The 26756-nt window shown below is 39.3% G+C and overlaps 1 protein-coding gene across 2 annotated transcripts in view; it reads right to left on the bottom strand.

Moving 5' to 3' along the window:
• UGGT2 (UDP-glucose glycoprotein glucosyltransferase 2) overlaps nt 1–26756 on the bottom strand; it is a 4352373-nt gene that overhangs the window by 2868212 nt on the left and 1457405 nt on the right. For both annotated transcript variants that reach the window (XM_044072987.1, XM_044072988.1), the window contains exon 15: nt 10687–10772. In XM_044072987.1, the coding sequence (XP_043928922.1) occupies nt 10687–10772 (86 nt within the window). The remainder of the gene's footprint in view (nt 1–10686; nt 10773–26756) is intronic.

Below are 26756 nucleotides of genomic sequence, written 5' to 3'. Positions count from 1 at the left end.
TTAGAATAATTTCCAATACTGACACTGCAATGCAGCATAAGGGAGTGCTGCACTTCTGAGTGTGTCATCTTTCTTATGAAATGTTAACCTGTGTCCTCATCTGCATGAGGTGGTGCTGTACAGGTTTGTAGGTCACATTAAAGGTGGGAAAACTTTTGAAATGATTTATTGTGGTCTCATTTTTTGGGTCTACTTCATAACTAACATTGAGACCATAACATCAAAAATTCAAAACACTGAAAATCCAAAACACTGAAAACTCAGAACATTGAAAGTGTGCTTCATAACATTGAAAAGTACACTGCACAAGTAAATATCATCATCTCCATCTACAACACCACCTAACAAACACACTTTCTGCTACATTTAACTTAACCAGTGAGGTTAGGAAATTAATTTTTTCCACTGTAGTGCGATCTTGGAGTTGGTATATTTAATTTACGGGGGTGGGTGGGGGGAGAGCCCCCCACACGGGGGGGGGGGTGCAGGGGGACTTGACCCCTTGCAGAGACATAGTAGAAAGACTGCTTGTTATTTAGGTGGTGGTGTAGGTTGAGAGGATGTTATTTACATATGCACTGTAGTTTTCAATGTTATAAAGTGCACTTTCATTGTTCTGAGTTTTCAATATTTTGGGATTTAGATGTTTTGGTCTCAATGTTATCAAATGTAACGTTATGAAATTTCAATGTTATGAAGTAGACCCCATTTTTTATATCACAAAAACCTGGCATTTTAACAGGGGTGTGTAAACTTTTTATATCTACTGTGTATATATATATATATCTACTGTGTATATATATATATATCTACTGTGTATATATATATATATATATATATATATATATATACACATACACATACATATATTTTATATATATATATATATATATATATATGAAAAATATAAGTATATATATATATATATATATATATATATATATATACACATACATATAAAATACCTGGGATCAACAGTTAAGAGTAATGGTGGGTGTGGAAGGGAGGTGAAGAAGAGAGTACAGGCAGGGTGGAGAAGAGTGTCAGGAGTGATTTGTGACAGACGAGTACCAGTAAGAGTGAAAGGGAATGTCTATAAGAGGGTAGTGAGACCAGCTATGTTATATGGGTTGGAGACAGTGGCACTGAAAAAAAGGCAGGAGTTAGAGCTGGAGGTGGCAGAGTTAAAGATGTTAAAATTTGCATTGGGTGTGACAAGGATGGACAGGATTAGGAATCAGTATATTAAAGGTTCAGCTCAGGTTGGACGGTTTGGAGACAAAGCCAGAGAGGCAAGATTGTGTTGGTTTGGTCGTGTTCTGAGGAGGGATGCTGGGTATATTGGGAAAAGGATGCCAAGGATGGAGCCGCCGGGTAAGAGGAAAAGAGGAAGGCCTAAGATAAGTTTTATGGATGTGGTTAGAGAGGACCTGCAGGTGGTTGGTGTGACAGAACAAGTTGCAGAGGACAGGAAAAAATTGAAACAGATGCTCGGCGGTGGTGACCCCCAACGGGAACAGCTGAAAGAAGAAAATATGTATATGTGAATATGCTGTGCATACTGCCTTACCTGCACCTAATGCATACCCTAGTCTGTATGAATACCACCTAGAAAACCTTACTAGAAGGACACAAGTTCTAAACAACATGTCCTACATTGACCGGCTGAAAGCCCTGTCACTCTTCTAGGTATCCTACAGACTGCTAAGAGGTGACGTGACTGGTATACAGCCAAACTCTGACCCATTACTGATGGATTTACTGCACATCAGCAAGTCCAATGTCATCAGAAATACTCAGTCCAGGGATCTAAACCCCTTCTGCAACATCAATAGAATGTCTTGGAGAGACAGGTACATTTCACAGAGGATACCATGTCTATGGAAGACTCCCCCATCCACATAAAACAAAGTTCATCTCTGTGCCGCTTAGATCTTATTGATGGGAAACAGAGAATTAACCCCAGAACTGCCTCCTGTACTACTAATCGACAGATGCAGCTCCTAAATGCTTTATCCCATGCATGGGTCCCCCTCATTATCTATGGTACGATGGCAGTTATTCTCATTGGTGGTATCAACCATGGGATAGATAAGGCCAATCTATAACCAAATAGGAAAGGTTATTTCAAGCAGAAAAAGGAAACTTGGCTAGGTTTAAAAAGGACCACAAGAGCAGCTAGCCAAGCACTGATGCCACTGACCTACTTGGTCAAACATGGTCAACAAAGCATAAATAAATAAAATAAATGTAAACAATAAATGACTTTTTATAACTGTGCAGTTACATAAGTTTCATTGATGTGGTTTGCTGACAGTGGGATTTGGGGAATTTTTGGACAAATCCCTGTTAGTCACAAATTGAAGCTTCAGTTTTTTCAAGACTCCAGAACGTTGATGTTAACAATTTTCCCCTCATCTCAAGGTTGAATAATCTTGGAATTAATATATTTAGAGATGTGGGGGTGTGCATGCCTTTGTGCTCACTCTGAAAGTAGAAATTTGATATAACTAACTTTTTTTTGTGACATTTTTCACTATAACCAGATCATCAGTTATTTACTATGAATAACTTACTCAATCAGCTTCACTTTCCAAAAAAAAAAAAAATAATTACAAAAAGTAGATAAAGAAGGAAGAAAGTATGCGTCACCTTGTACCATATCAACTCTGCTGACCACTTAGTGGCACTAAACCTGGGACCAGCATTGAAGATGGGATCTGTAGTTAAAACCTAGATGTTATGTCAACTGGAATGACAGCACAGAGGTTTGCTACAGAAGCTGCAGAAATAAGAACTGATTAATTAAGGACTCATTCATAAGACAGAAGAGGTCACTTAAGGTTAATCACTTGTTAACAGAGGGGGTGGAGCTAGGAACTAAAATTTCTATTTAAGGAGTAAACTAAAACATTTCAGAGCTTTACCAGAAAAGCTCATCTAGACTCTGCTACACTTTGCTGTGAAGGAAAGGTTAGTTTGCTGTTATTTTTTGTATTACTGTATTGCCTTTCTATATTTTGAATACTGTAGTTTGTTTTCTTTACCTTGTGTTTTGCTTGCATTCTGTTTTAACAGCATATTAAAACTTCAAAAGAGACCACAGCTCTCTCTCTTCTGAGTCAGGCAGAAATAAGAACTGATTAATTAAGGACTCATTCATAAGACAGAAGAGGTCACTTAAGGTTAATCACTTGTTAACAGAGGGGGTGGAGCTAGGAACTAAAATTTCCATTTAAGGAGTAAACTAAAACATTTCAGAGTTTTACCATAAAAGCTCTTCCAGACTCTGCTACACTTTGCTGTGAAGGAAAGGTTAGTTTGCTGTTATTTTTTGTATTACTGTATTGCCTTTCTATATTTTGAATACTGTAGTTTGTTTTCTTTACCTTGTGTTTCGCTTGCATTCTGTTTTAACAGCATATTAAAACTTCAAAAGAGACCACAGCTCTCTCTGTTCTGAGTCAGGCAGATTTTTTTTCCCGCCCTGCCACCCATTTAAGTTGTCTTGTTAAATACCACTGTCTTTCTAGTTGCCCGCCTCTTATGTTAATCTGACCATATATCTCATTTCTCTCTACTTTCACTGGCTTATGTGAGTAATCACAAAATCATCATTTTTGAAATCCCACCCCTTCAATTATTTAAATTTATTGGCCATCCTACAGTATTTCATAGTACCAAAATACAAAAGTGACCACCCCTTTCAATCCATCTTGCTGTTTTAAAAATAGTAACTCTCCACTAAACCTTAACTTTTAAACAGGTAAAACTCAAGTTACCTACTTTCACATCTAACTTCTCTAGTGCACACTGCAGAGTGCATTCTTTTCAATCTTACCTTTAAGCATCCCTGTGACTAGCACTTTCTCTAATACCTGCTGGAAAGCACTAGGAAGCCTTAAACTCTTACAAACACTGAACTCTCCTTGTTAACAAGGAGAAATTAATAGTAGGCACTAAACAGCCTATAATTGCAAAGTACCTTGCTAAGGAATCAGCTCCTATACTTTACAAAGAAAAAAAAAAGCCTCAAACCAGGCATGTCCAAGGGTCAGCTTCCGGTGATTTCTCCTGTCCACCTGGTGAATCTGGGCATACTGGGGCAATGCAGCAACTGCCTCATGTACACAGACAACCCTCTCCTCCTACCACCCAACACTACAACCTGTGAGAGATGCACTTACATAGCCAAAATGGAAGCAAAGCTCTCTCCACCCTAGATTGTGCTAAACAGTCAAGAGGAGAAGGTTAACACCCACACTACACCTCAAGCAACACATAGCCCTTCTAAACCCGCACCACCAACACCCACATATAGCAACACTAAATCCACATATGCAGAGGCCCTTAACTGTAACCTGCCCAAGCAACAAAGACCTCTGAAGCTGAAACGCAAACAAACACCAATCACAACTAATGTGTCACATAGTTCACAACACCAGTGTGCCACCCAGCAACAGCCCCTAAGGCAAGACAATGTACCTAACACTTTAGTCATAGGTGACTCTATAGTCCGGCACACTGATGTCCCTCTCACCAGGTTGAATAAGGAGAAAATTACAGTCAGCTGCCTGTTGGGTGCCAGGATCCGCCACATAACGCATGCACTCAAGTCACTCCACAACAAGTACAGATATGACTCTGTCATTGTCCATGTTGGAGTGAATGACTTGAGACGTACCTCCCTGGACTACATGAAAAGAGACATGGAAGAGCTCTCGGATCATGTGGCCCAGGCAGGTATGACCCTAGCCCTGAGTAGCATCCTGCCTTCGCCCAGAATGATACCACAATATAAGGATAAAATGATTGACTTCAACAATTGGCTGCTTATGGTGTCATTCAAAGGGGATCCAGTATCTGTCTGCCTGGGATGACATGATAGACAGACCACGATGCTTTGCCAGAGATGGTCTGCACCTGTCACCCTGGGATTCAGGTTACTGGCTAAGGCTCTTGCCACCCCTATAGTGCCTTTTTTAGGCAAACTTCAAAGGACAAAACCACCACCGTAACAGGTACAAGCTTGCAAAATCTGAAGGTAATGCTACTCAATGCTAGAAGTCTAAACCTCAAAATGCACTCTCTCGAGGCACTCCTAAAAATGGAGAACATCGATATCTGTGCAGTAACTGAGACCTGGTTCAAGGCTCCAGAGAGCACCCCTGCAATACCAGGCTGCAACTCTTACCACACTTTTCGGCCACCAAACCAGGACCGAAACACTAAAGGTGGAGGAGTGTCAATATTCACCAAGGATATTCACACCACCAGGCTAGTTGGCCAACACAATGTGTCTGAAATTCTCCAAGTGCAACTAACACTAGGTAAGACTGCAATCCAAATTGTAGCTTGCTACAGATCCCCCACCATACCCCCAAGATTCTCACTACACCTTTCTAAACATACTGGAAAATATTAAGATAGAACCAAACACCCTAATACTGGGTGATTTTAACTACCCTGCCATTAACTGGGAAAACTACTCATGTCCCAACACCTTTGCTCAACGGTTCTTGGAATTCATAAATTCCAACGCCCTGGATCAACTAATCCATAGTCCCACCAGGGGCTCCAATATCCTAGACCTGGTCATTACCAACATGGGAAATCAATGCTCCATACCTATGGTCACCCCCTCGTTAGTCAGGTCTGACCATAAGCTAATCACCCTTAACATCCACATCCCACCCCCACCCCCCAGTAAAGAAACCACCATAAAAAACTTCTCCAAAGCCAACTTCATGCTACTCAAGTCAGAAGTGACAAACTTCATGACACCCATGCAGATGGGAACTGAAAGTTCAACTGCTGAATCCTACCCTAAGGCACTGTACGAGCACATCCACTCATGCATGAATCGTGCCATCCCAAATAGAACCAAAATGCTCTCATCCAAAAAAAGGAAGCCAATCTGGTGGTCCCCTGCCATAAACAAACTTTACAACAAAAGGAAGAAACTTTTGCAGAAAAGAGGAAAATCCCAGGATGCAAAAAACTCCCTTACTAGCCTCAGTAAGAAACTGAGATGCCTCATAAAATCCTCCAAAGCTAGTTACGAAAATAAAATTGCCAAAGATTCCAAAGACAACCACAAAGCATTCTATAACTATGTCAAGAACCTAAATGGCAATGCTCAGATCTGCTCTGAGCTAACAGAATGGCATTAAATATACTGATCCAAAGGATATTGCCAATATCCTGGCAGATCGATTCAGTGCCAACTTCACCCCCCTCTCACCCCCTAAATGGCCCATCTCAATACCGGAAGATTGCCAAATTCCACTAATAACGGCCACACAGGTACAAAATGCACTCTCTAAAGCCAAGAATACAGCATCCATGGGACCAGATGACATCCCGGGCTGTGTACTACATGAACTACAATATGAACTGGCACCTCACCTAAGTGTCATGTTTAATCATAGCCTCACCTCAGGTTTCGTGCCCAGTGAGTGGCGCAGAGCTACAGTTATCCTAATCCACAAGGGGGGATCCACCTTGGATCCCGGAAATTACCGTCCCATCAGGGCCATGGTGCGTGTTATCATGGAACTTATAAACAAAGACATTGGCAACCTTCAAACGTTTGGGTTTGTGAAGGGCCGATCTTGTCTCCTGAACCTGATTGACTTCTTTGAATCAGTCTCCAGAGCCATGGACAAGGGTAAGGTGGTCCACACAGCCTATCTAGACCTTGCCAAGGCCTTTGACACCATCCCCCACTCTGGAATCATAGAAAAACTTACTAAGTTGGGCATTAATCCCTATGTCACCCAATGGGTTGCTAAATGGCTTACTGATAGAACCCACTGTAAAAGTAGCCGACTCCAAATCCAGCTACAGACAAGTGACAAGTGGAGTACCTCAGGGTTCAGTCCTGGGACCGCTCTTGTTTGGCATCTACTTCTTTGAAGTACAGGTCAACACTAAGGGACTCTGGCTAACAAAGTTTGCAGATGACTGCAAACTGGGAGCCATTATTGAATCCCCAAATGATGTGGATACTCTACAAAAGGGCCTTACAGAAACAGATGCTTGGTGCCAGAGCCATGGGCTGAAGCTCAATGCCAAGAAATGTATTGTTATCCCCTTTGGGGAAAAACATGTATCCATGAATTACCATATAGGTGGCAGTACACTAAACACAGAAAGTGTGATAAGAGACTTAGGGACACAGGTGGACAGTGGTCTCACCTTCGATAACCACATCGCCACAACAGTCAGGAAATCCTTCTATGTGGCACACCTCATCACGAAGGGCTTTTCATCCAGAAAAAGGAGGTCATTGTCCCACTGTACTCATCCCTCATTAGACCCATTATAGAATACAACGCCCCATTTGGTATGTACCTCTCAAGACATCTGCAACAACTGGAAAGGCCTCAGAAATACCTCACTAAAAGAATCACAGGCCTAAAGCAGATGCCCTACGCTGACCACCTTAAAAAACTCCAGCTGTACTCTGTCGCATATCGTCTGCTCAGAGGCAATCTCTGCTTAACATACAAGGCCATGTCAAACCCAGAGCTGTTGGACATGCTACACTTAAAGAAATCCCAATCTCTCAGAGTTACACGCTCCAGGGATCTAAACCTTGTCATCACAATAAACAAAACATGCTGGAGGGATAGGTTCCTGACCCAGAGACTCCCCAGACTCTGGAATAGATTGCCCATACATGTCAAGCAGAGTGCCTCTTTGGACCGCTTCAAGAGGAACCTTGACGATTGGATGGGAGAAAGGAAATTCACCCAAGGATCACGTCAGTCGCCCTGCTAGACAGGGGTCCAGGAAAGTAAATAATGTGGGAAGAAATAGCCAGGGAACTGTTATGGCTAGGCTTGTATAGGCCCTAGGGCTGATAGCCTAGTACCAACCTATGAACCTAAGAAGCTGGCAGGTCTGGGGTGGGAGCTAGTGCCTTGTATGAGCTTGCCCTTCCCTAGGTGACAGACAAACTGTTGTCCCATAACTCAAGCACCATCTGGTGGATAGCTGGGCTACAATCACAGGTAAGGGAAGCAAAGGCTCCACAGAACTCTAGCCTGGGCCATAGATTGGTGGGAAAACTTATCTTCTCCTTGGACTGATACTACAGGGAGAGGAAAGTTAATGCATAACAAAAAAATCCTGACCATTTTTGTGCCTAGAAACTGGAAACTTATCCAGTAAAATCAGGAGGAAGACATCTCTGCTTAGCAATAAGGAATTTCAGGCCAAACAATATATATATATATATATATATATATATATATATATATATATATATATATATATATATATAGATACATTAAGCAAACTTCAAGTTGCCATGTAGTTTTTCCACACCTGTGCCCAAACAGGGTACAAACAAACAAACATAACAGAAAAACATCTACTGGCTATCGGTGTGAGATCCAGGGTCAAAGTTCATGTTTTCTTTTACTTTCAGATATTCAATATCTCCCACTATTCATGTTGCTTTGGACACCTTTACTCACTGACATGGTGATAATATTCAGAGTCAAGCCATGCCAGTTTCCACTGGATAAAGCACCACTGCAGTCAACTATTAGGCAAGAAATTAATACGCATTTATCACATACAGACGGTGGTACATCCTTAACAGTCCTGAAGTGTGCAAACAGAACTGGGGGGAGCTGAAATGCTGTAACACTAACATAATACTAAATGGGAACAGAAATCACAATAGTTTGGTTCAAAGCAACAAACCCAGTAAGACAAATAAACTATGACTGGATGCTTCTATCATCTCAATTATTTACAAAGCTTAAATCTTTGAAAACGGTGAACTAACATTTACAGTGCCCCAAGACACACCAGGACATGCATGTCAAAAGAGATGAGACCAAACAGTTTATGCAAGCTAAATCATGCATCAGCAAATTCCATAAATTATGCTGAACAGCCAAAATAGTAATGAGTGAGCTTAGTTCTAAAATTTGTTACATCCCATACAGACACAGAAGAGTGAAAAATGCTGCTATATTTTTTCTATTCCTCACTTTACAGTTTTGTGACAATATGACTATTAATAAATTTCACATCAGTCTAAAGCACTTCTAATGAGAAAAGCTGGTGTTTGCTATGTTTAAGATGAATCATATGTCAAAACGATCACACTATGTGGTTCCTTATTTTTAAATAATTCTTTTTTATTTCATTCTGCAGTCTAGTCCATCTTGGAAACTGCTTTTCTATGAAACTGCCATCTCGAATAACACTATAAATTAAATCATCAACCCCATTTTTCCCATTTTCTACAGGGGGTCTGGATGTCATGTTAACTGTCGCTATTTCTCTTGTGCCACATTCTGGCCTTAACACTCATGTCTGACTGCCTCAGGTCTTCTCTCTCAGAATCCACCCACCTCTTTGCTGTACACCCTCATTTCCTCTTACCTTCTTCCTGTCTGCCCCAAATCGTCTTCACTAGACTGTCTTCTGCTTTTCTGCACATGTGCCTGAAATACCATAATCTGTTCTCTCTGATCTTTTCTGCAATTGGAGCTACTTTGGCTTCTGTTCTTACATCCTAATTTCTTCATCTGTCCTACAGTGTACATCCTGCAATCCATCTCACGCTTTCATTTTCATCACCTCTAGCTTCCTCATTTGCTCTGTCTTTACCACCCAAGTTTCTGTACCATACAGTAGCACTGGTCGCACCACTGTTTTGTACACCTTACTTTTCAGCTTCTCAGGCATTCTTCTGTCATACACTACCCCTGACATACTGTGCCACTTGGCTGCAGCCCCTCTAGTTCTAGCTTTAACCTCTTCATTCAGATTTCGCTTCTCCTTAACCACCCCTCCCAGATACTTGAAGTTGTTAACCTGTTCTTCTATCTTCCCTTCTATCTCAATTCTCAGCTTCTGATTTTCCCAATTTGTTGCAATTACCAACTTATTATCTGTACTTAGTTTCATCCCATGCACCCTTAATTTTGCATTCCATTCCCCTATCACTTGCAAAAGTTCTTGCTGAGACTCTGCCTATAATGCCACATCATTTACATACAGCAGCTTTGTTGATCTGTCCCCTCCAGCCTATTTAGTAACATAGTCCATCACCAGCATGAACAGCAGTGGGCTCAGACACTATAAATTAAACACGTGCGAAATCACGGTTATATGTTAAAAGATCGAACGGCTGAAATATTGAACTGCATATGGTCAAGACGATATGCTCGATATTTCAAAAGATCGATCTTGTAACATGGCAATAAAAAAAAAAAAGAAATGAAGTAAAAGACTGTAATGCAGGAGGGGAGCCCCCTGCACCCCCCACACACCCCCCTACTTACATAAACCAACTCCGAGATCACGCTACACTGAGAATACAGCGCGGAACTGGAAGTTTACCTATTCCCTGCTGCTCACCCCCCTGCATTACAGTCTTCTACTTCATTTCTTTTTTTTTTTTTTTTTTTTTTTATTAGTGGTGCGTTTAGCTTCATTCAGTGTTTCACTTGTGTATCAAAAGTACATTACGGAGTCTGTTTTGCTGCATATCACTGTACAGTATGAGAGTAAAGCTAAACTGACACAGCAGCACTCATTCTTAATTCTTTTCTCATAATCCTGATTTTCTGAATACCAAACATGATCATCACTGAACTTGCTGCTAATAATGAATACATTAAAGGAAAATAAAATTAATGAATTATTTCATATTACCTGAGAGGAATGTTATGGAGGTAGAACAACTGAGCTAATTTCACAAACTCGGGCATGCCATCTTGTTCAGGATTAATAAATAGCACCTAAAACCACAAAAACAAATTTACTAAATAGTAAATGCTTCATGCTATAACCAATTTCACTTCCTTCACAAGTAATAATATTCACCAATTGTGATACTAAAAAATAATCATCTGCAAGCATACACATTTTACAAAGAAATAATGTTTTCTCCAAAAAGCATTTCATAGTAATGCTTAATTACAAGCAAATCATTAATTGTATAATGAATACTGCAGAAAACTCCATCAAATAACTAGAACACAATGAATTACATAGGTATCTATACATAAACAGTACGGGGCAAAACCTAATAAAATGGCAGCTGAAATCAATAGTGGCATAGCAGCTCACTTGGTTAGTTACTGCAAGGCTGCACACCAAGCAACAGAATGAATATGTTAATTTTGACTGTGCTTATAAACGCTTTCACAGCCTTTGGCAAACCTGATAAAAAAAAGAACAAATACATGATATGTAATGAAACTGAAGTGAAGTAAGAAATCACACATTATGAAAATAAACAAAATAAGGAGAAATGAAAAAGCAGTTGAAACAAAATGCAGACAATTTAACAGCAAAGCTGTCAGAACTACAAATTTTAAGAAAAAACAAGTTTGGCTTAATGGCTGTACATTTTTTTGTTTCCCTTCTGTTTTATTTTTTTCTGGCTTATCCCCATGCCTCTATCCAATGCCAGGTCTACCTGCCTCGTATACAGATCCCGGGTCTATCTTCCTTTTATGGTTGGGGCCAGTTTGGAACCCATAGGCATTGGGGGGGGGGGGGTAGTACAATGACTACCCCTTGACACCCCCCCCCCCCGCATTCACCTTTTTCTGTCTGAGGACTACTCCACTCTATGGACCACACTTTCCCACAAGGAAAGCCTAGTTATCATCCGCCCTGCTGGGGTGTACAAGCATATTACTCCCTGCCAGTGCCTCAGGCGCCTGATTTGCTAATCAAACCTAGGTCATCTGGGCCAAAATTAGGGCTTTATCTCTCTATGCCACAGTACTGCATTAACAGTTGTACTTTTTTCTATTTTTTAAACTACAATGCAGGCAAGAGGTCAGATAATTATGCATTTTTATATGTGAACTTTGATATGACAGATGAATTGAAATGTGACCATCACCTAAAAAAAGAAACAAATAGAACTGTTCAGAGATTGCGTAGCAACTGTAATACATAAATTCCATTAACTTACAATGTAAATCAAGAATATTTGAATTTAACCAACTTCTCCACTGTTGTGCATAATGTAAACAGTCACCTGAGCCTATAGTCCCCGCCTGGGTGGTACAAATTGTACATACTTTTTGTGCTGTTAATTTATTTAACAGCTACTTGACACAAATATAGATGAATACATGTGTTACATAACACATGCTGACAGCATCAAAATGGGCAAAATCTTTAGTAGCCTCTCATATGATGTTTTACAGAATGCACTTACTTTTGTAAACTGATAGTTACCAAAGAAGCTCAACAGGAATGTAAAGTAACCAAGAATATGTCATGTGGTAGAAGGGTTTAATGCAAAGACCAAGCACATGCCATTTGGTAAAAAGATTAAATATTCTACTCTCCAGGTTCAGAAACTCCCTACAGTTTAACTATATATGTGCACGTGTTCACTAATCTAGACGCTAAACGAAACACTTTTTTCCCCAATATCTACTTAATTCAGCACCCTGTGGAAATTTTCACACTGTCTGGATGTGTGGCCAGATGCACTGGGGGTAAACAACTACTTCTACCCATATGTACTGGAGGGGAAACAACTGCTAATGGCCAATAACCGTGCTTGGATTTATACCATACTCTGCAAAAGGAAATGAGAACTATTGTTTATTTAGCAAGGCTAAAAAACAGTAATTAATGACATGGAAGATTCAAAGATTCTGAAAGCAGAGAAACTTACTGATTTATGCATTTTTTTTCTTCTACAATGCACTATACACATTTAATGCACCTTTGTCAATTGTAAATCATTTTACTCTTTCTATTTTATAACACTATTCAAATAGTGGAACCATGCGCTATTTCTGCACTAAAATGCTGTAGCTCTAGACTTGGAAAACGGTGGGCATCTTCATCTAGTTGACTAACTTATACAGAAACTGGAATACAAATTTGGGTACTTGTGTATTATTGTAACCACATTCAGAGCAGGAGTAGCAGCTCATTTCCGACCCTTTCTAGTATCAGTATAGGTTATACATAGTTTGCCCACATTTTGAAAACAAGTTCAGATATAAATGTGACAATTTTTTTTTTTCATGAAAAGTAAACCCAGGACCACCTGTCATACGTTTCAAGTGTCTGCGATTTTGCATTCAATTACTGCTCTTCAGAGAATGCATCCCAATACAAAATATGTTGTTCTGTTCACTTTGTAAGTGAAGTACATTCATATTTACAAATCGTCCCTTCATTTTAAATGCAGAAACATAACTGAAACCTCTTGAGCAACGGTAGGAATGTGTTCAGCATGACCCTTCAGCCTGTGGGACCCATGGAAATGCCCTCGGACATCCATACAGGAAGCATAACGAGAAACCATTTCACTGTTTTCCTTTTTAGATCTGTACTGCTATGTGTAATAATGGTAGCTGCGGTGGTGGTGCTGCGGTAGCATTGTCTCCTCACAGTACGACGATTCCCTGTTCGATTCTCAGCTAGAGCGTCTTCTGTGTGGAGACATGCGTGAATGGGCGTACCTTCGTTGAAGGTTGTGCATCAGAGCTGGCAACTCGGCACGTAAAACTCTACTGCCAATCATTAGTTGACCAGAGTTCCGCTGCGATGACCCCTAACCGGGAAAAGCCAAAAGACAAAACAACAACTGATATGTGTAATAATATACATTTCAATGTATTTGGACCATATAATTTACTACCATGATTAAACTGCCCTGTGAACACACACTTGGAATCTGGTAGCGAAATCCGCAGAACAACCTTTTCATACTTCTACTGACATGTTAAGAAATATACATTTGAATGTATTTGAACCAGAACATTTACTGTTCATGATAAAACTGGGCTGTGAAGAAACAGTTGGAATGTGATGCAATAATACACAAGTACACAAACTTCTAATACTCCTTATATATGCTTCTCACCATCCTATATACAAGAATGAGTACCGCCTGTCTGATCCATGTCAAGTGTGACATGCAATTTTGCAAGGAGAAATGTCCAACCATCACTAAAAGCAAATTCTCGTGAACACTTTCACTCCCACACCCCTCACGTAGTGGGGTTTTATTTTTATTTAAATGTATTTACTGTGGTAGTGCACTGATCAAAAGAAACCATTTGTAGGCATAGCCTTGGTGAAAACATTTACACGTTGCAAACAAGAGAGGTAGAAAATACAAAGAAAAGTCTAGTAAACAATAAAAAGTACAAGTTCTGCATAATAAAGTAGAAGTCCAACATATCTGAAAGAACTATAAGACAACCTGAAAACTATAATAGTGGAACTGCTAAAGCTGTACAGTACATAAGGAAATGAACAACATAGTATATACAAATGTACAGAACTGAAGAGTGAAGAGAGGTTAATGAAAAAGATGGTGTGTTGCACACTCATTTTTTTAAAGAAACATCTTTATTGAATTATCACTTATGCCACAAGCAATCATCCATTTATATAAATGAAAACGAACCAGACTGACATATTTTCAGTTGTAAACATTATACATCACTTGTTCTTCTATACAGTCACTGTCAGTCAAACAATACATTGCTCATTAACTTCTGTCTTCTGTATTTCCTTAAACCTCATTCCTCCACAAAAACATTATTCTACATGTATTGTTCCAATAAATCCCATTTTTCTATGTAATTTGCTCCTACCTTTTTCTGGAGATACCACTTCCAGTACTTTTACCTCTCTTACTATATTTACTACTTCTAGTACACTCCAATTCTATATCACAACTCAAAAAAAAAAAAAAATTCCAGTTACACCAATTTGCTCACCCAGTATTTCTGATAGAGACGTCTACAAGGAATTTTTTAATTCTGCCGACTCATTACACTCCCCAAAAATATGTTCCCAATTATCTCTTTCTTCCCCATCACATCTCCAACATTTGCAATCTACTAGAGGAAAAATTCTTTTGAGTCTGTTTGGGTTTTAAAATTACCTATGCAAACACTTCCAAGAAAAGATAGCAAAGATCCTACATCTTCCAGACTTTGTTGCATATTTGGGAGCTATAACTATATCCTTTCATTGTTTCTTTGTGAACTGCTTATCCAATCTCTTTTCCCAATCCTTTCTAACCTCCTCAGATTGATTTCTATATTTATCATGCAATAATTATATGTCCTACTAATTATGCCTTTTTTACCAGCAGCTTTTGTCCTAGATTCCAGTAAAATCTCTACCAGTGCTGGTATTTTGCTTATGATTCTCCCCTATTCATTTCTCTTGTCTATACTCTGATGTCAATCCTTGATAGGAAGGCAACCTCCAGCTTGCAGTTCAAATGAATTATTGGCCTTTTCTCATTCTATTACCTTTCCCTCTATAATTATTTGGTTCCTTTGCCAAATTTCTCCAGTAAATTCCAGCCCCCTCTTGACTATTTTCTGTTCCCCTAATTGCAGTCATCCCTATTGGCAGAATCTCCTTTCTCCATTTATAAAGATAATACTATGTATGGTTATTGTTATTCTCCATCTCCCAGACTCTCCTTATTTCTTGAGCTTCCCTCCTGTTTCATCATCACCACTTTTCACTCTGAATTGCAGCCTTCTGCTTATGCTATGTATATGAGCCTTAACTACTTAGCTCTGAAATACCCTTTCAGACCAGGTAATCCCAAACCACTTTGTTCTACTGGAAGGATCAGCTTTATCCCACTTGACTATTGCCTTCTCCTCCAAGCTAAAATCCTTCAACTCATTACTAATTGCTATCCACAACTACTCATCTGCTTTACCTGTGTAAAAAAACTAAAGAACTAAAAAGATTCTCACTGCTTGTATCTTGCTATACACATCCATAAAACAGAGCTTCTACTTTCTCAGTTTTACATTATCTTTTGTTTATTCTCTTCCCACATATCAGAAACTGCCAGGACATAATTCTTTTTAATCCATACTCAATATCCCCATAAATATGGGTATTGCTGAACAAATGCATGTGTGCGTATACCTTTGTTTTATCTTCATTAATTTTGTATCCCAAAAAGACTTGAAACTGTCTCAGAATGTTCCATACCACTAAAATGCCCCTTTCTGGTTTTATCATATACAAAATATCATCATCTGTAAATAAAGCCAACTTTTTTGATTATCATACCAATTATATCCTCAATATTAGTTATCTTCCTTCACAAAGCAGAGCCTGAGATCATTAAATCTGACCTCGATACTGTAGGAGCTCTGCCACAAGGCCCTACACTCCTACAAGTTCACTGAGAATTTTGTCACTGTATAATGTGAGTACATTTTACATGAAGAACCTTGCTGTGTATTAACTTTAATCAATCAAAACACATGCCTGCTCTGTGACTGAAAGTCACTGTGAAACAGTCTGTACACTCTTAAGGACCTCTTATTAAGTTGGCCACTGTCCCCTTTTTCTTGACCAGTAGACTATACTGCATATGCCAGTTATTCTGCCTCAGGAAGTGACAGAAAACCTGTTTTATTTTGTATCTCTTTGTTAATTGCTCTGCAATAGTTACAAACTGATTGCTCTCAGCTATAATTTAATTTGTATTTCTTTATTAATTGCTTTGTACTGGCTATAAACTGATTGCTCTCAGTTATAATTTGACCTGAGAATGGAAGAACACCTATCCCCTACACAACATGGCTTCCATTCTTCCCACGGTACTAACACTACTCTTCTAACCTATATAGATACTGTCAAACTAGAGATAATGCCAAACTAGCCTCCTCCTATTTCTAGACTTGTCCAAATCCTTTGATGCACTTTGTCATAGCAAACTTCTACTTCAAATGTCCTCACTAGGTCTCTCCCAGCCCACCCTTCTGTGGTTCAAAAGCTACATGTCCAATAGGCATCAGTCAGTAAAATGACATTCCATACTCTCTCTCCTTAACTCCCAGTTCCCATCGGTGTACCACAAGGCTCTATCCTTGGTCGCCTCCTCTAACATTTTCACCAACACACTCCATACAGCCACAAAACAGGCAACCGTAATACAATACACAGATGATTCCACTCTCGTTTGCATATCTGACAACAAGGTACACCTCCAAAAAATTACTCAGGAAGCTTTCACAACCACTGAAACATGGCTTCATAACCAAACTACTACTTTCTTCCCCAAATCCCCCTCTTATGAAAAACAGAAATTTTAAAGTCCTCTCTCTTGACAATACAACCATTGAAGTCACTTTTCATAGCAAATTATTAAGGGTGATAGTGGATGATAATCTTGCATTCTAACTGCATACACAAAATTGCATAAGAAAAACTCATCAAAACCTACAGATGTTTTACACAGCCAAAAAAGTTCTCAATGAACAATGCTATAACAACGCTGCTAAATTTAAATGCGCCTTTCAGAACCCACCACTGTATAGCACTGAAAAGCCTAAATTGGTTAGGACTGCCTCATCAACGAACACATACCCAGCTTTTTACCAACTATAAAATTATCCAGCATCCATCTGCCTGCCCAGCACTAAAAACATTCTCTACAACTATATTCCCAGTCAGTCATTGCAATTCAATGACCAAAAACTCCTTTCTACAAACCTTTCAAATATGCTAGGCATTGTCTATACTCAAACAAGGTTGCCAAAGCTTGAACTCCTTACCTGTAACCATCAGGTCAATACCCTCCCCCTCCCATCTTCCAAAACCACTCTGAACGTCTTCCTAGCTAAAAATCTGGCTCTATTTTTGCTCAAAACCAGGATAAATTATATCCCTAAATGTGAACATTTACCTTTTCATTCTTTATACTTCCTTACTCTCCCTTCTTCATAGATTCATACTAGGCTATCTGCCCTGGGGCAATTATAAGCCTAGCCCGATTCTGTATGGCTTACGCCACCCTTGATTTGAGTATACTGTGCCCTTTTTAAGGTTTAGTTTACTGTGCCTCTGTCTAATAGTGACACGGGAGTAATCCCTGGGACAAACCTACGATCCCCCCATCCACCTATCGAGATTCTTCTTAAAGAGATTCAGTGAGGTGCTCTGCCTCACATGAACTGGAATTCTATTCCAGAGTGAAGGGAGCCTCTGGGTTATGAACCTGTCCCTCCAGCAAGTTCTATTTATTTCTGTGCTGAGGTTCAAGTCCCTCGAGCGTGTGGCTCTAAGGGATTTAGATTTACTGAGGTGGAGCATGTCCATTAATTCTGGATTTGACATAGCTTTGTATGTTAGGCATAGAGCGCCTCGAAGTAGGCGGTATGCAACTGAGTAGAGCTGGAGTTTTTTAACCGAGCAGCATATGGCATCTGTTTGAGACCCTTGATCCTCTTGGTGAGATACTTTTGGGGTCTTTCTAATTGCTGCAGGTGTCGGGTAAGGTACATCCCAAAAGGGGCATTGTATTCTATAATGGGCATGATGAGGGATGAATAAAGGGGCACGATTACTCTCTTGATCTAGATGCAAAATCCTTCGTGATGAGGTGGGCTATGTAGAAGGTCTTTCTAACCACTTTGGCAGTGTGGTTTTCAAAGGAGAGACTGCTATCAACTTGGGTCCCCAGGTCCCTAATAACTTTCTCTGTACTTAATGGGTTTCCGCCTATGTGGTAATTTGTGGGCACGTTTACTTAATGGGTTTCCGTCTATGTGGTAATTTGTGGGCACATTGTTTTTGCCAAAGGGTATGACTACACATTTTTTGGCATTTAGCTGTAAACCATGGTGCTGGCACCAGTTATCTTTTTTTTTTATTTTTTATTTAACATTTGTTGACCGGGAAAGTCCGACTAGGTTCCACAGAGCCTGTTTTCAGTGGAGGCCTGGGGAGAAATGCTCCAGATGCATGTCTTTGGAATGTGGGAGGAAACCGGAGTACCCGGAGGAAACCCACGCAAACACAGGGAGAACATGCAAACTCCACACAGAAGGCACCCCAGCCGAGAATCGAACCAGAGAACCTCTTGCTGTGAGGCGACAACGTTAACCGCTGCATCACTGTGCCGCCCTGTCTCTGAGACCTTTTTGAAGGATGTTTGTGTCAGCTGGAGAGTCGATTATGGCGCCCAGTTTGCAGTCGTCTGCGAACTTGGTGAGCCATAGTCCTCCCACGTTTGCCTGTACCTCGGAAAAGTATATACCGAACAAGAGTGGTCCCAGGACAGAACCCTGTGGGACGCCACTTGTGACCGGTTTCAAGTCTGACATGGCTCCAGCAACTCTCACTCTGTGGGTTCTGTCTTTGAGCCAGTTTGCGACCCATCTTGTGACATAGGGGTTTATATTTAAGCTGGATAGCTTATCTATGATGCCCGAGTGGGGTATTGTGTCAAATGCCTTTGCATGGTCCAGATAGGCTGTGTGGACTACCTTCCCTTCATCTATGGCTTTGGTGACTGTTTCGAAGAAGTCAACCAGGTTCAAAAGGCAGGATCTGCCCTTGACAAAGCCGAACTGGGTAGGATCTAGTGTCTGTAGGTCCCCAATGTCTTTGTTTATGAGCTCCATGATGATCCTCTCCATAGCCTTGCAGACTAAGCTAGTCAGGCTTATGGGGCGATAGTTTCCAGGGTGCGTAGAGGCTCCACCTTTGTGGAGTGGGACCACTGTTGCTGTACGCCATTCTGTGGGCACATATCCTGTAGTGAGGCTGAGATTGTATAGCTGTTTTATTTGAGGGATTAGTTCCTCTTGGAGTTCACGTAGGATGCAACCTGGGACGCCATCTGGTCCCATGAAAGCAGTGTTTTTTGCTTTGGAGAAGGCAGCCTTCACCTGAGCATCAGAAATGTTTGGGAGGCAGCCGTCTGCTGGGATAGATACTTGCTCTTTTGGGGGGGAGGGGGTGGAGAAGTTTGCACTGAACCTGTCTGCCAGGATATTGGCGATGTCTGTGGGTTCAGTGTATTTTTTGTCATTTAGAATCAACTCAGAACAAGTCTGGGAGTTGCATCCCAGGTTCCTAAAATAACTGAAAAAAGCCTTATGATTGTCTTTGGTGTCCTGTGCAATTTTCCTCTCGAAGCTGGCCTTGGAGGATTTTATGAGGGATCGTAATTTTTTGCTAGTACTGATCAGAGATGCCTTCCCTATTAGGGATTTTGCTCTATCATGTAGTAGCTTCCTCCTTCTGTTGTACAGTTTATTTATGGCAGGGGTCCACCAGACTGGACGCCTGCCTTTGGATGATTGGGTCTTGGTTTTGTTTGGGATACCGTAATCCATGCATTCCTGGAGATGTCCGTAGAATGCGTTTATATAGGATTCTGCAGTTTGGGCCGTAGTTTCCACTGGCCCTGGGGCCTTGAAGGATTCCACTTTGGTTTTGAGAAGTGAGAAGTTCACTTTTGAGAAGTTTTTCACTGTGGTTTTCTGGGCTGGGGGTGGGGTCGGGATGTGGACATCCAGTGAAATTAATTTATGGTCTGATCTTACCAATGAGGGATGTACTTCTGATGTGGAGCATAGAGTCCCCATGTTGGTAATGATCAGGTCTAGTATGTTGTCCCCTCTTATGGGAGTGGTGACAAGTTGTTCCATAGCATTTGAGTTTATAATTTCCAGGAACCTTTGGGCTAAGGTGCTGGGGCTTGAGTAGTGCTCCCAGTCAATGTTTGGGTAGTTGAAGTCGCCCAATATAATGATGTTCGGAGAGATCTTCATGTTCTCCAATGTTTTCAGGAAAGCCGAGTGGGACTCCTGACTTTGAGAGGGTGGTCTGTAAGATGCTATAAACTGAAAAGCAGTCTTGCCCACTGTTAGTTGCACATGGATGGTCTCCGATACTTCGTGCAATGCCACTAACCTGGAGGTGTGGATATCCTTGATAAATATGGAAACTCCCCCTCCTTTTGTGGTTCGGTCTGGGTTTTGGGGACGAAAAGCACGATATGAGGTATAGCCTGGTAGTGCTGGTTTCTGTCACTGCACAGATATCGATGTTCTCCATACTTCTATACTTCTATCAAATTCTCTTCCCCAACTTTCTCTCTAAATATACCATAATCCTGTTTTTCCCTCACTTCATATTGCAATTCTTGGTTGTATTAGACTAACTTACCTTTTAATTTCTCTGCAAACTAAAATGTCTCTAAATATTAAATGATTGTTATACAACTTATATAAATTATTAACCAATGTTTTTATAACCGATCTAATTTGTTAAAATTATTTACACTGCAAATGTTTTTGTTTTACTTTTGAAAATTAGTAGCAAAAACCAACAGCACAAAACACTACAACCAAAAAATTAAAAAAGTGCCGTACCAGGTGTCACTTAGACTGCAAACCAGATTTAATGTTTAAAAACAATCGAGTTTACGTGCTTTCATTCCATACGTGCTTTCATTCCATTCAATTTAAACAGGAACTTCTTCAGAAACAAAGTAGCAACTATTCTGGTGGATTATATAACCTTAAAGGCACCAAGTCTTTTTCCATTTAATGTGATAGTACTTACAAAACAAGTATTAAAAATATATAAAAAATGTGTCAAAAGTTTAGCAGCATACAGTATTAAAAACGGTAAGCTTTAATAAATATATTAAACTTACAAAACTCGTAGTCTTTCATATGTTAGCAGTCTTTGTTTTTAAAACTGGTTTAATTGAAATAAGACCATTAATACCAGGGGGGCTGCAGGCATTGACCAGTACTTGCTAGTATAGTTCCGCTCATTCAAGGGCTAGCTCCCAGTCAACACCCCTACGAGAAGGGGTGACCTTCTCCAGTATAGGGAAGGCAAACTTTTTAAAAGTGACTAAGACTTTTATAAGTTTAATATGCTTATTAAAGCTTACCAAGTTGTTTGTAATACTGTATGCTGCTAAACTTTTGATACTTGTTTTGTAAGCACCATCACTTTAAATGGAATGGGGTTTATAACCTTTACAGTTACATAATCCAGCAGAACATTTGTTACTTTGTTTCTGAAGAAGTTCTTGTTTGAACTGAATGGAATGAAACTGCTTAAACTCAATTGTTTTTAAACATTAAACCTGGTTTGCAGTCCAAGTGACATCTGGTATGGCATTATTTTTATTTCTGTAGACTCTAAAATTATTGTTCTTGAAATATTTTGCAATAATTTGGAGCTTTTCTCCCCGGACCTCTGCTGAAAGTGGTCTTCTACCCATTCAGACTTTTCCGGTTATCAAAAGTCAATAAATAAATGCATTTATGAGTCCCTTATTTTTTGCCAAGGGTTCCAAATATAAAGCAAATAACAAAGGGGACAGAGGACACCCTTGCCTGGTTCCTCTGCTCAAAAAATAACTTATCAGAGAGGAACCTCTCCACTTTAATTTTCACCAACAATCCCTCATCTATCTCCCTAATCAACCTTATAATTTTATAAGGGAATGCAAATGCTTCCATTCTCCTACTCATAAAATCCCAGCTTACTCTGTCGAATGTTTTCTCTGCATTAAGACCCACCAACAACACTGGCATTTTCTTACATTCTGCTTCCCTCTGGATCATCACCGTTCTATTAATGATGTCAGATGTTTGCCTTCCCTCCACAAAATCACACTGATCCATATCTATCAATTTTGGCATCACCTTTGCCATTTTTTTAGCTGTTATAGACAAATACCTACAATCATGGTTTAGAATTGAAAAGAGTCTGTATGAAGCTGAATCTGATGAGTCTTTACCAGCTACTACAGCTTTTGTCCAGGATGTTGGTGTTTCCCCTCCTTTTAAAATATTATTAAACAAGCCCTTTCAAGACTTTTATCACTTTCTTCCCTCCTAGCTTCCAAACTTCCACAGGAATACCATCTATTCCTGGAGACTTTCTTGTAGATATATAGTTATGCATCACTATTTTTATCTCATCTCCTACAGTGTTAGTAATTGAGCCTCATCTGCCTCTAGCCTTGGCATACTTAATTCTTCTATAAACATTTCCATTTGTATTTTTTTTCTTGATTTCTGCTCTTCTCTGATTTAAAGAGATTTTCATAAACTTTCTGACATATTTCTAATACCTCTACAGAATCTCTGGCTATTTTCCTTGTTACAAGCTCCCTAAACGTGGCAACAACCTTTACTACTTTTTGTTGACTAAGCCACTGTGCTAAAAGCTTTTGTGCACTGGAGTCATCAAAAAACAGTTGTTTAACAGCAATTTTTCTAAACTCATGCATGTTATTAAGGTGATCCCTTATTTTCTCTTAAGCATTCTGCAATTGCGCCTCTTTTTTCTGTGAGATTTTCCCTATTCTGCCTTTGTCAATTCATCTTAATAATTCATGTTGCTTCTTAACCATATATCTTTTCATCTTATTTCCCCTCAAATGTTAAGCTACACTTTCATTTTATCTCATTCCCTAGCTATATTTTCTGAAGAAATTTCTACCTTTGACAGTAAATTACAAATAATTTCCACTACCCATTCCTTAAATTCCTCTCTGTTTAACAGATAGGTGGGGGAAGAGCCAGTGTCTCATTTCTATTTCATTATGCTGCATTTTTATATAAGTTATTACTGGTGCATGATCTGAAATAATTATTGGATGCATACTAAAACTTTCAATTAAATGGACATGTTCCTGTGAAATATAATTTCTGTCAAGCCTAGCCCATTTTTTTGTACCTTGGGAAATATATGAATTCTCTTCAAGCTCCTACTACAGAATTCATATAATCCATACCAAATATATTCATACATTTCTTCAAAACTCTACCCTCTTTTATTATATTTTTCCTTCCAGGCCCCCAGATATATCCTCAATGTTGCAAGTCAAATTCTAGTCCCCACCTTTAAGTAATATTCCCTGCTAAAAGCTGAGTATTTCTCCCAGAATTTTCTTAAGCTCCACTGTAGCAGTTTTGGGTGGAATGCACTCATGCCAAGGTAATCCTCCTCACGTGTCAGTACCCCTTACTACCACAAATGTAGCATTAGCAGCTATTGTTACCTCTTCTATCGCTATTGGTGTTCCTCTAACAATTAATATAAGTACTCTCCTTTTCTTTTGTCCCAAATATTCCAATGAATAACCATTCTGAAATCCTTTCTTTATTAAATTCATAGAATCAGGAAGTGAAACAGATTAGCAAGGAGGAAGTAAGGACAGCTATGAAGAGGATGAAGAATGGAAAGGCTGTTTAATGGTCAATACTATCTGCAACAGTGGGGGGTAGCCATGGGCACCCCCTGCTCCAACACTTATGCCAACCTGGTGGTCTTGCAATGGGAGAAACAGTTTTTGTTTCCACATGAGATGTATGGTTTTGTTAAACTGTACAAACGCTTTGTAGATGATATCCTCATAGTTTGGGGAGGGACTAGAGAGGATTTCATGAACTTTCTATGTTATTTAGAAACCACCACCACATTCCTTAAATTTACCAGTGAGATCTCGTCCGATGAGATACATTTTTTAGATGTGACCCTGAAATTACATATAGATGGCTCCATTGGGTCGACCCTATATAGGAAGTCTGTATGGAAAAACAGTTTACTTCCATTTGACAGCATGCACCCTAGGAACATGTTTCCTGGCATTGTTAAGAGCCAGTTCCTTAGGGTGCAGAGATTATGTCGAGAGGGATATTCTCTCTCAAAAGAGGCTGATATCATGGAAGGTCTATTTCTTGACAGGAGATATGATCGTACCATGGTTCGTAACATTAGACAAGATACCCTTGGCAACTCAGGTAATGGGACCCACATGGTGAATCCTGTAGATAGACAATTAGTTGCCAATAGGGGTTACCCTGCTAATAATAGGCATTTAGGATTGACAGAGATGGTTAAGTTTGTCACCAAGTATACTAGTAATATTAATGCCATCAAAACTGTCATATCCAATAACTGGAATGTACTTATGATTGATAGTACCACCAGAAAGTTAATAGGTGCTAAACCAGGTTTTGTTTTCAAAAATTGTGATAATTTAAAAATGATTTTGTGCAATGACCGTTATATTGCTTTACCACCCATGAATCCCATACCATTACCTTATGGTACTTTTCCTTGTCATCGTTGTAAACGGTGCTCTTTTATAGTGGATATACAAACGTTCTGGAATCCCCTAACCCAATTTATGTTCCGTCCCAGATTCCATGCTACATGCAACACCAGGAACCTAATATACCTTGCAACTTGCAATGATTGTGAAGCATTCTATGTAGGGTTGACTACCAAAAGGTTACAGGATAGGATATACAATCATCTGCATAACATCCGAAAGTCCAAAGAAACGAATGCTTTAGCTAAGCATATAATGGAATTTCCTCTACATGGCTTTTCTTTCAGGGTGTTGCAAACATTGGGACCTAGACAACGGGGTGGGAACTTGGCTAATGATCTTGCGCTGATAGAACTAAAATGGATTTTGCAACTTGGTTCACATATATTTCCAGGGCTTAACAATTATGTATCCCTGAGACCAGTACTTGAGTTGAGCAATTTATAATAGCTATATGATATATTTTGTGTTTCATTTGTATTACTGTCTCATGATTTATACAAATTAGTTATTATGTGTCCTAATTTTACTCTCTAGATACATTTAGATGCAATATTTATTTACTTATTTGAGCTCTATATACATTTATAGTATGTTCTTATTTTTAGCCTTCACATTAGTATACATGGATTTTTCTGTCCATGCATTTTTACATTTCTGCATGATATACATCTTGATGTGTTTTTAAAATCTACACTGTCATATAATATCATTATGTTTTTAGCTACATAGTTCAAGCATGAGGAATATACATTTATCTATGTGCACGTTATGCTATATGGTTTTAGATAGTAACAGCACAGATGATCTTTAACGATATACGCATGCTCAGTATCCAGAGATTAATGCGATATCGCTTGTAGCTTACTACCAATATGAATGATGGTATTTGCCTACACATGCTTATACACTTTTGTAAAATATTTTTTATGATGTGTTTGAGTGATGCCCTTTAAAGCGTCGTCTTAGAAATCATTATTGCTGACGTTTGTTTAAAACTTGTACACTTTTCGATGCTCAGCGACTCAGTGATGTTACGTGGATTACATAGCCACTAGTCCTAACAATTGCTGGCTTTAACGTAGATACGCATTTCTTAATATATTTATTTTGAGATGACAGCATTGAAACAGAGACTCGTGCTTGGATACAAGTTGTTTTCCATATGTTAATGTATATATACTTTTGAAAAAATCTTTCTATAAGGAGTTTAAGTGATGCTTCGGCTTCACTGAAGCCTCATTTTTGCAGTTTTTTATTTTTATTATTATTTTTATTTTTGATTTTTCTGATGTTATTTTTGTTGACATTGATTTAAAATTTATGTATTTTAAATGTTAGTGACACAGTGAGGTTATTTGGACCATATAGTAATTAGTTTTAATAATAGCAGTTTTTAGCGTAGTTATGCAGCTTTTAATGCATGTGCTCTGAGGTGATAGGATTGTAGCCGAGGTATGTGCTTGATTACGAACTGTTTTTGATATGTTAATTGACCAAGTAATTGGTTTATTTCCCGCCTTGCTGTTTCAGCAAGGATTATATAATGGGTTTGTTTTCTGTATACATTACTGTCTGATGAAGCGTGGGAGGACCCACGCGAAAGCGCTTACTCTTTGGTTTGTAATAAAGGCTTTTTCTGCGATACTTTGCTGAAACGCATTCATCATTGTCTCCATCATGGTTTGGTGCTCCTTTTATCATTTACCTCTAAATTCATAGAATCAGGAAGTGAAACAGATTAGCAAGGAGGAAGTAAGGACAGCTATGAAGAGGATGAAGAATGGAAAGGCTGTTGGTCCAGATGACATACCAGGGGAAGCATGGAGGTGCTTAGGAGAAATGGCAGTGGAGTTTTTAA

Source organism: Protopterus annectens, chromosome 5.part1 (genome assembly GCF_019279795.1).
Source record: "Protopterus annectens isolate FY-2018-M chromosome 5.part1, PAN1.0, whole genome shotgun sequence".
NCBI classification, from domain to species: domain Eukaryota; kingdom Metazoa; phylum Chordata; order Ceratodontiformes; family Protopteridae; genus Protopterus; species Protopterus annectens.
Note: the sequence above shows the minus strand (reverse complement) of the source record. Positions and strands in the feature narration are given on the sequence as shown.